The 10,811-nt window shown below is 45.6% G+C and overlaps 1 protein-coding gene across 1 annotated transcript in view; it reads right to left on the bottom strand.

Moving 5' to 3' along the window:
• Positions 1-5,267: 5,267 nt before the first annotated feature.
• The window catches only part of PRRC2B (proline rich coiled-coil 2B), a 48,939-nt gene continuing 43,395 nt past the window's right edge, over positions 5,268-10,811 (bottom strand). The window contains exons 28-32 of the mRNA XM_063315988.1: positions 9,877-10,117; positions 9,178-9,354; positions 8,640-8,731; positions 7,992-8,073; positions 5,268-7,218 (exon numbers count right to left, since the gene is read on the bottom strand). Coding sequence (XP_063172058.1) covers positions 7,081-7,218; positions 7,992-8,073; positions 8,640-8,731; positions 9,178-9,354; positions 9,877-10,117 — 730 coding nt within the window. The 3' untranslated portion in view covers positions 5,268-7,080. The remainder of the gene's footprint in view (positions 7,219-7,991; positions 8,074-8,639; positions 8,732-9,177; positions 9,355-9,876; positions 10,118-10,811) is intronic.

Genomic DNA, 10,811 nt, shown 5'->3' with positions numbered 1-10,811 from the left:
TAAAAAGGGGTAAAGGAGAGGGAGCGAACACGTGACCCAGCTCGCCTCCCCTCCGCCGTGGCGAGGAGAGGAATGCGAGACCGGATGTGACATCACGGACCCGGGCAGTTGCCATAGGAACAAGAAACCATAGAGGAGCCCGTGTGCTCTTTTTTTCTGAGTCTAGCCATTTCCAACCTGGTTGCTTTCCAGGGGTTGAAACTACAGCTCCCAGAATTCCTAGCCACACGCAATGCCAACCCTTCTGATTTAGGCACATATATTGAAGCCAGCAGTCACAAATGGCCCTTTTAGTTTTATACACTGATAATGCTAGAATCAGGCAGTTGCCGCCAGATGCTTTATGCTACATCTCCCTTTGCCACTTTGCTAAGAAGGGGTTCCAGATTACCCAACATCTAGTATATTCTGCAAATTTATTTTTAATACCCAAATCTGTAGTTACTCGTGGCTGATCAAATGTCCGCCTGACGAAGTGGTCCTCAGTGTCACAATATATATATATATTTTTCTCTTGGGCATGACAGTATCACATTAACCCCAGTGAAATCTTGACTGATTGGGCCATCTGGGAAACAGGATTAAATGTACCCCCCCCCCAAAAAAACTATTGGTTAATGCAAATTGTTGGTTTCAGAGGGGCATTTTTACAGATTGTTTTACTGTGGCTGCATGCATACTAATTGCATTGTTTATTTATTTATCCAATTTATATGGCCGCCCATCTCAACAAGTGACTCTATCTCAAATGTCCATCTGACGAAGCGGCCCTTAATAAAATTACAATATAAACTTCCTTTTTTTTCCCTTGCGCATGACAGTATCACATTAACCCTGGTGAAATCTTGCTTTGTGACAAATACCAAATTACAAATTGCACCGTTTGCAGCAATTTACAGACTGATCTGACCACCTAGGAACCAGGAGAGAATATACAACCAAAAACACTCATTGGTTAATGCAAATTGTTGATTTCAAGGGGGCATTTTTACAGATGTGTTTTCATGTTTTGCAAAGCGTACACATAACATTTTACAAAGCATCCATGTGCATTCTTGCGTATACTACTTACTTGGCACAACCCCCTGCGTAAACCAAGGCAGCTGAGCCCTTAGCTAACTGGGAAAATGAAGCATAGCCCCTTTCCACTTGACTGATGCATTAGGCATTATTTTCTTTTCTTTTGTAAGGAAACAGGGACTTGGCAAAACGCCACCTGAAAAACTCAAAATCTCCTTTTGGACTGCCTGTGACAACCCTGATTAAATGTGATTTTGAAACCTCACTGGAATCAGACGCCTACTTAGGATTAAACTATTTGCACTAAGGGCTGCTTAAAGCCACTCTAAATTGGTGAGATTGAGCAGGAATCACAAAATAAATCTGCACCAAAACTTTGGAGTAAAGATGCTCCTGTTTCAGCTGCTTCAACCCATCTTCCCTGACCACGCTGATCCCTGGGTGGACTAGGTGAAGAGACCCTTCCTTTAGGATTCTCATCCCCCCAGAAACATTGCATTTTTTTCAAATCTTCCCCTTCTGCAATCATTCCAGTATCTTCCAGATTGAGATGTTTGAGAAGCTGGGGAAGGGTATCATCTATATTAACCAACCCCCGGTCAAACCTTGGATTCTTCCCATCAACCTTATAAATCTGTAATATAAATAAAATGAACTTTACGCATACCATTTAAACACCAACCTGGAAAGCTTTGCATGAGTTGCAGGAGGTGAGGATATAAAATAAAGACATCACTTCCAATGGGTTATCTGATCCCCTGACATCTTGATCCCTCCACTGAATCTCTCAAGTGAATTTTGAAAATGCAGGTTAGCTCTGTCTATCATCCATCCATCCGTCCAATTTAGTCACCACCCATCTCACTTAAGAGCGCAATTCTGGGCCGTTTACATAAAACAGGAATAAATTTTGTTTTTTAGTTTCACTCCAGAGTTCAAGGCCGAATACACAGCATGCAATCCCATTTTTATCCCTAACAACCCTGCGAGGTGAATTGGGCTAAGAAAAATTGCCCCAATTCACCCATGGCCTTAATCTTGGTGATTGCTACTATTCTTTCATCTTATTTGCTGTTGTTTTATCGTATTTTAGATTTATGATAGATTTCCCATCTGTGTGTTTCTATACACATTTGATACATGTGTTTGGTGTGTTTTCTGCCCATCAGGCTATAATAAAGTTCAACCTGTGATCTTTGGGAGCAAAAATGGGGTATTTCACCTGCATCTCTCCACTCCAAGTTTCTACCTCCTGTCTCTGCAAAACGGTGCCAATAACAACGCAAAAACACCCTCGCTTTTATTTTTATTATTTTTTTAAATTTAAATAAGGATAATTCTTTCATATGGAAAGAGCTAATACAATCACATATTTGAAAGGAGAAACCATACAAACTGGGGGGGGGGGGAAACAAAACAAAAACAAAAACGAGCAAGAACTGTTGCTACCAGCCTCAACAGTCCCCCGAAAGATTTAAAATGTGTGGTGTGTTAACATCTTTAGTCACTGTTTGCCCTTTCAAATATTGGCTCTACATGAAAAGACAAACAAGAGGAAAAGCCCAAAAATTGAAACGAAAGTAGTTTACTGTACAAGTTTGCAAGATTAAAACATGAACAGGTACGATATTATCTCTTTAAAAAAAGAAAGAAAGAAAGAAAGAAAGAAAGAAAGAAAGAAAGAAAGAAAGAAAGAAAGAATGTAATTTATACAGGAAGAGAGAAGGGAGAAAACCTGCTATGGACAAAATCTTGGTTCAGCCTGCTTTTATCACCCTTGCCCAACTAAGCAGTTCGGCCTTTTGTCAACTTGTCCAAGGTTGTGTTAGCACTATGATATCCAGAATTTCCAGCTGCAGCAGGAGCCCAACATTGCTGGAAATTAGCTGGCGAAAATTTCTCGCAAGAGCCACCCGACAAATTAAAAGCAAGGAATTTGAATCTCTTTTTCTCGGCAACTAGCCATCCTGCAGCTTCCAATCTCATGACGGCTAAATTAAAGATTTGCCCCCCCCCAAACTGCTTTCTCTGAGGTTAACCTCATACTTTGAAATGACCCCCTGCCACAAGGGACAGAAAGAGAATTACATTTTTGCATCACAACAAAGGCTAAATAATACAAAGGGAGGGACTAAAAATTCAAATGGCATGCAAGAAGGGTCTTCTGGCTAACAAGATGATATTTTAAGGCAGTGTTTCTCAACCTTGGCAAGTTTAAGTTGTCTGGACGTCAACTCCCAGAATTCCCCAGCCAGCATGCTTTAAGAAGTGTGGACTTCAACTCCCAGCATGCAGACTGGGGAATTCTGGGAGCTGAAGTCCAGTCATCTCAAACTTGCCAAGGTCGAGAAACACTGCTTTAAGGTGATGATCTTTTCAATCCATACACACCAGAAAAGAGAAGCCAGGAAAATTGGGGGCCCTCTTGCAGAATGGAACAGGAGAGGAAATCTATGTTAACACAGTACCTTAGGAGGTCTACAAAGACAAATGTGTGTCAGTTCACCTTTAAAAGCTTAGGCAACCACCTTTCTGTCTTTCACACCCAACCACTCAACCTCGGTTTAAAGGGTCTGTTCAAGAGTTTTTACAGGGGAAGGGAAGCCCAGCTCAAAACGCAACGGAGGAAGTAGTGACAGCACAGAATTAAACTCGATTTACATGCATCCCTAGCTAAAAAAGAAAAAAATAATCAGCAACCTCACAGCTGAAATTGTTTTAAAAACACGGTGGCATTGTGCCACTTTAAAAAAATAATAATAAAAGCATCACTTAGCTTGTTGCTGGGTTATGAACTGACTGCTGTCCTTTTGTTCTCTGTGAGAATCTGATTTTCAACCCCGTGCAACGCACGAGCCAAGCTGGATCCGACCGGATGGCAGCTGGAGGGGCGATCTGATCTCTCTTTGGTGGGACAGCCAGAAAAAACACGGCTGGCCGTTGCAAATACCCAGCCCTTGGCCTTTACGCTATTCACACTGGAGGAAATTGCTTGTGCAAAACCACTCCCCTTCTCACCAGCACGTTGGTGGGAACCAAAATCACAGTGGCGATGCGCAGAAATACGGTCCAAGAACTTTTCGCTCCTGTCTCAACCCAAGTGCGTAAGGATTCACCCATACCCATTTGCAGAACCAAAATAATAATAATAATAATAAGCTGTTGAGTCCGCAGTGAAAGAGAGATGGATTAAGTTTTCTTTCAAGGGCTTCTGGAGGTGCCACTGTGGGCCACTGAGTTTTTGTTTCAGCAGAAAGAATCAGAACAAGAAAATCTAGCCAAGAGGTGAAATGAAAACCCTAACAGGAGATGCACGAGCTGTAGGAACAGCTTCAGGATTGAAAACAGACAATTATGGGCTCTTTCTTGGCCTTTCCTGCACAGAATAAATTCAGACATTATATAAATAGATCAGCGAAACCTTATTTTTTCCCCACCTGCAACATCAAAGATGTATAAATAAATTCTAGTGTTTTATTTCTGTTGGAGGAGCCGACAGGGCTGGGAGGATAGAGCAAAGGAATCCCTGCATAAAGGGTTGCATTTTTCTGATTTAAATTCCCACCGGAAGGTTTTCGATCAACTTTTGCATCTAACAATAAATCCACTTCCCTCCACAGCTGGGCAAATGCGCCCCCCACTCAAAAAGGGAAACTATATTAAAAAATCACTACGGGCGCAAAGCAGTTACGCCAGTAAGAACAAGGTGCCAGTTTGTTAACCTTTGCACGGAGCCGGCCAGGCCAAATCAAAAGGTTTTCGGGGCGGTTTGTGTGAGAAATCCAGCAGCTTGCCGTATTTTTCAAGCAGAGGCGTAGAAAGAAGCAAAGGAGGGAAAAATCATGGGGGGTAACGTCTCGTTTTTCTAAAAAGCACAGAAATCTTTGCCGAATTCAGGAGGCCAATGTCCAACACCAATTTTCAAACCCCTAGAACGGCTATAGCAGCAGCAGCTCTGCCCACTCCCCAAAAGCCTATCCCCTTAAGAAATGCCCCCTCCCCAGCAATGTCCTTATTCATTTAAAAGCACCCTCAACTTTAAACCCCTGGAGACGTTTATTTCCACAAAGGGACTCAAATGCACGCTGACAAAGCAAAGAAGCTGAAAAACCCTACTGTAAAGCTTTTGCAGAAACAAAAATAATAAAGTCTGTTTTGACAGCTGGCTGAATAAAACTTCAAAATCGCCTCTTTCGGAGAGCGGGTGAGTCAAATCTTGCGTATGCCATCACTGCTTTTTAAATACATTCTTTTTTTCAAATTGTGGTCTTTGGGACAGCCAGCAAAGAAGCCGGTGGGACACCTTCAGCTAAAGCGGCAGATTATATTTTAAAGTTTATCAGACACTGCAACAGCGGAGGCTTTTCCTGGATTTTGGCCTAAATTGGGCAAGAATGCAACTTGTCACTTTCAGCTACCAAAAATGTTGGGGGGGGGAAGAAATATGTTAAAATCTCCCTGCATGCCATGGTTTATTTTATTTTTTTAAAAAATGATCTCTGAAGGGATAAAAAACCTCTCTTTTTATCTGCCCTGGGTTATTCCTAAGACAGAATTCTGGTCTCTTTCTGCAGAAACTGGCCATCGAAAGCAAAGATAGGAAGGAAGGGGGGAAGATGCACCTACTCAGCTTGCAAATAAAAACAAAAATTAGAGCCCAGTGAAAGCAAGAGAAAGGATGCAGAACAATGATGAACCGGGGGCGGGGGGAGGATGGGAGGAAAAAACAGAAGAAAGGGGAGAAGGGGGGGGAGAGAGAGAAAGCATACATCCCAACACCACCACGTAAGCGTTCTGCCTCTAGTCGTTTTTCTCAACCGCAGCAACTTTAAGATGCGTGGACCTCAACTCCCAGAATTCCCCAGCCAGGCTGCTTTAAGATGTGCGGACTTCAACTCCCAGAATTCATGCTGGCTGGGGAATTCTGGGAGTTGAAGTCCACGCATCTTAAAGTTGTTGAGGTTGAGAAACACGGTCTAGCCAAAGCAGCTGTCCTAGCAGAGGCTATTAAAAAAATGAGAGAGAGAGAGAGAGAAATGTATGTTCCCACCCCTGGCCTAAAAATGCCACGAAAATAAATCACAAATAAAACCAACCACAAACTCCTGGGGAGGTGGTGTGTGTGTCAGATTTGGGAAGACCCCTTACGAGACACGCGGTGCCATCTCTTGAAATGAATGCCACACGTTGGGGGCTCGGGGACTCTGCAGAGAGAGGAAGGGCCCAGGAGCGATAGCGGGGATGACCACTTCTTCTGACCTAGCCGACTTCTAAAGCTTGGTCTTGAGCGTGCAAGGGAAGGGATGGGAAAGCGCAAGGTTGAAAACGCCTTCTGAGGATCCAAGCTAGATGTAACTCCACTGCAGAATGGAGGGAGCTGATGCAGCAGGTAGGAAAGCTCTCTTGCGCTCTAGCCACGGAGAGGGTCCATCCAAGCACGTGATTTTGGGGCTTGGCAAAAGCTTCCTTTCCAAGGTGGGTAAGTAAGAGGAGAAAGAAGAAACCTAACCAAACATGGGGAAGTTCATCTACAAAATGAAAGATGGAGTGTCCTGGGGTTTGGGTTAAAAACCCTGGCGGGCTTAGAAAAAGGAGGAGGAGGAAGTGGAAGTTGTTATTATACAAAGAGGAGGAGGAGGAGGAGGAGGAGGAGGAGGAGGAGGAAGACAGGAGGAGGAGGACAGATAATCTAGCATTTCCACTATGCAATGGGAAAAGCTTAATCACTTAATGCTTGCTGCTACTTGCAGGTAGAGAAAACGAAAAATGGCTGAAGCCACTCCAGAATCCAGGAATTCAACGGGGTACTTTGGATGGTTGCTGCTGATTTTGATGGAGCCGTAGTCGGTGTTTCTTAAAAGCAAGCAGGCCAAGGACGAAAAGAAACAGAACAAAACCCCACAGTGCAAGAAACATCTCGGCGTAAAGCATCTCGGAGCATCCAGCCACAGGAGTCGGGGAGGCTGGCCAGGGGAAGGGTGTGACTTGCAAAGGCCCCCCCTTTCTCTCCCCCTCTCTCGAGCAGGAGGACTGACAGGCAGCTTGGGGGGGTCCCAGGGCTTAGGCCTTGCTCTCCTCCACTTTAACAGCCTGAGGCTTGATTGCTCCTGTACGGACTGGCTTCATCTGACCAGCTGAAGGAGGATCCTGCAGTTTCACAGCTCCAAGGCTTTTGTTCTCGTCCACCCGCTGTTTTGCCTGTTGGTCCATGAGGAAGGGAGAAGGGTGAGGGAGAGAAGGGGACGAAGAAAGAAAGGAAGGGAAGGGAAGGGGAGGGGGAGAAGGAAGAAAAGAGGGAAGGAAGAAGAAGGGAGAAGGGAGAGAAGGGAAGGGGGAGGGGAAGAAGGAAGAAGAGGAGAGGGAAGAGAGAAGGGAGAAGAGAAGGGGAAGGGAGATGGGGCAGAGGAGAAGCGGAAGGGGAAGAGGAAGGGAAGAAGGAAGAAGAGAAGAGAAAAGGAAGAAGGGAGCGAAGGGGAAGGGAATGAAGGGAAGAGGGAAGAAGGGAGAGAGAAGGAGAAGAGAGGAAGGAAGACAGAATCAAGGCAAAGTTATCTTGAGTTTCTTTCTCCTGCTTTCCAGGTCCCCAGGACTGAGTTGCCATTCCGCTCCCCTTCCTTTCCTTCCTCCCTCCCTCCCCCAAGGGAATCCACTCCTTTCCTAAGGTCATCTCCCCAATCCTTTACAGAACTTCAGACACCGCCGAGGGGTGAACAGAATGGTGCGAATTAAGTCTTGGACTTCTGAAACATGCAGCCGAGGGAACGGTTCTCATTCCCCAGAATCCCCAGGAAGTTAGGGGACAGAGAGGACCCACGTCAGGCCGTCATATCCTACGATCATCACCTTTCAATTCGCTTCTCTGCCCTTTCCTGGTGGGAAAGCCACCTTTGGTTTCACAAGCTGAGTTGTTCAAGGGAGCTGGTGTAATCACCTCTTCGGAAACCGCGTCTACGTCCACCCCACACTTTTACCTGTTGAATGTAATGCCTTTGTACGGAGCTCATGTTGACGGACGATCCGGAGGACTTCCCACTGGGGCTAGCAGAACTGGGCCTGGGAAGCGGCGAGGAGGTGGTAGAAGACAAGAAACAGAACAACATAAACCATCACTTAAAGTCAAGAATGGACTCAGTGCACAAGCCTGGTGTGAAAGCCGCCACCCTTTCCAATAATCCTCAATTCTCCATGCAACAAAATTTAATTCAACTTAATTTCCCAAGGCAGTTCCCAGCTACCCATGGACTCTGCCCTTTTCCTGGATTTATAAACGTTGAGCTTGGAGGGGGAAAAATCTCCCTTTTTCCTGCCTTGATCTTAAAGGGCTTATGCTGCAAACTCCAACAAGGAAGAAAAAACATTCTTGCGTTGCAACAAACCACAATTTGAGAAGACTTGGGCTAGTGTGATGGGGGAACCCAGCCCATCTTTCCTTCCCAGGGTCTTTTCTGGTACTTCCTGCAGATAAAGTAGGTCCCAACCACTGGCCTACAATCCAGCTGGTGGAGAAGACCCCCTTTAAGGGACAATCTTGCTAGAAATAAGTAAAACTGCATTTCTTATAGCTGGAACCCCCCTGCCCTCTTCTTCCTAGCCAAATAAATCCAACCACTGTCTTTCACCTGTAAGCATGAGAAGACGGAATGGATCCTCCAGGGACTATGTTCTGTTTTGCGTCTGCAAAGGGGAATCCTTTAATTTCCATGTGAGAGGACTAGAAGAAAAAAATGAGCAAAAAGCAGAACTATTTACCTGTGGGAAAGGGGAAGTTAGAGACATTTGGGCTAAACTTCTAGGCGTCACACCAAGCCACAGCTCAACAGCTTTTTTAAAAATAAACTTTCTGGCGTGCGCACACCCACACAGAGGTGGGGCATGGAAAAGTGCGTCGGGAAAAAGGACGGTTCCATTTTTCTTCCAGCTTCTGAAGCCTTAGGGAAAAGCATCCTAGGTTATTCAGACTTTTGAATTTTTGAAAGCCAAAATGCAAGACCTAAACCCATTCAGATGCTGGAGGTCATAAACCTGCATCTCTAGGAGGTCGTCCAGGGTGGCCCCAGCCTAGCCTAGGTTCATATTGAAAGGAGAGCTCATAAAAAGTGTTTTTTTTTTAAAAGAAAAACTAAGACATGCACACAGAAACCCAGAGTTGCTACTTACCTCCCTGTGTGTAGCAAGGACAGAGGGCTGGGCATTGGGAGACAGGATCCTGCGTGGAGCTCCAACTGGGAGGTTCTGGCCTTGGGGCAGCTGGATGGACTGGGATAATAGGAGAGGCTGCTGGCCAGAACCGTAACGGGCCATCGGAAGCTGGGATCCCGGAATTGACATTGTTAGCTGTGGGTCGATAGGCACAGAGTCACTTGATGGACAGCAGTGGTCGCAGACCTTCAGTTGCATGAATGCCACTGGCATCATGCCAAGAGGGCGGAAAAAGCTGCATTCAGCTTTCGTTTCTCTACCAAAAAGCCGATCGCTTTTCCACTACTGGTACAACTGGAGTAAACTAGACTGCCTCTCTGTAACTGCTCAAGGACCGTTTGAGTTTTGCAACTGGATGTTTTCTCGCTGGGCAAAGCAACGATTAGCCCAGTCCAGTGTTTCTCCACCTCAGCAACTTTAAGATGGGTGGACTTCAACTCCCAGAATTCCCCAGCCAGCACGCTGGCTGGGGAATTCCGGGAGTTGAACTTCACGCATCTTAAAGCACGCTGGCTGGGGAATTTTGGAAACTCAAATGTGCTGAGGTGGAGAAACACTGGACAAGTCGGTACAACTTCACTACTCCAGACCCTTCCCAACCACCACTTAAATCGAAACGCCGAGGAAAAGAGCAATGGCCCCGGGAGCCATCCTGACCTGTGTAAGCTGCGAGTCCATCATTTGGGATGGTCCCATGGCTGATGCCTGGTTGATCTGACCCTCATACACAAGAGCCTGGCTGCCGTTCACTGGCTGGTAAGGGGACCCCGACTGCGTCTTCACCATCTCCAAAGGCTGCATACCCGGGAAGGCGGAATAGGGCGGCTTCAAGGCCGTGCCTCCTGTCAGGACCATCGTGCTGGGCTGGGATAAGCTGGGATGCATATAGACCTGAGACCTTGGGGAGAGAGAAGCAGGTGCATCAGAAAGGAAGGGAGGCAGAAGAACAGCCCTCTTAGTGAAAGATTGGTTCTGTGCATTTTTTTAAGAACAGAGAAAACACGAACCCAAACACGCAGGTTGTTTTGACTACCTAAAAAATGGGCAACTGGATCACCTTGGATTTATATTCCTTGTTTGCTCTGGATCAAGCAAGTCTTTGTGGTGCTACCTTCCCCATACCACCACCAGTAGGGTGCAGAAATCAGCTGGGGGAAACCCTATTCCTGACACCACCAATGGGTCCTCCTCAGAGACCAAGAGCTGAGACTTTTCAGAAGCCAGACAATCTTCTACAAGAACTGTCATATTATACACCAGACTGGCCTTACTGTGGTTTTTTTTTTCCCTGTATACAATACCACTTTTGGAGATTCCAGAAGGATGAAGAAGACAAATAGAGGAGAAAAAGAACAATGATAAAGAAGAGGAAGAGATGGAGGAGATGAGGAGGAGGAGGATTGATGATGATGATGATGGAGAGTAAGATTATGGAGAAGGAGAAGGAGAAGGGATGTGTCCTGGCTAAGCAAGAACTACACCGAGACGAGGAAGAAGTCTCTAGTGCTTTATTACTGCTACATTAGACAGAAAATCCTACCAAACTGAAGAAGCGTGGGAAAACCCAGACAGATAAACCCTCAAAAGTCAAG

The sequence above is a fragment of the Candoia aspera genome, chromosome 16 (assembly GCF_035149785.1).
Source record: "Candoia aspera isolate rCanAsp1 chromosome 16, rCanAsp1.hap2, whole genome shotgun sequence".
NCBI classification, from domain to species: Eukaryota; Metazoa; Chordata; class Lepidosauria; order Squamata; family Boidae; genus Candoia; species Candoia aspera.
Note: the sequence above shows the minus strand (reverse complement) of the source record. Positions and strands in the feature narration are given on the sequence as shown.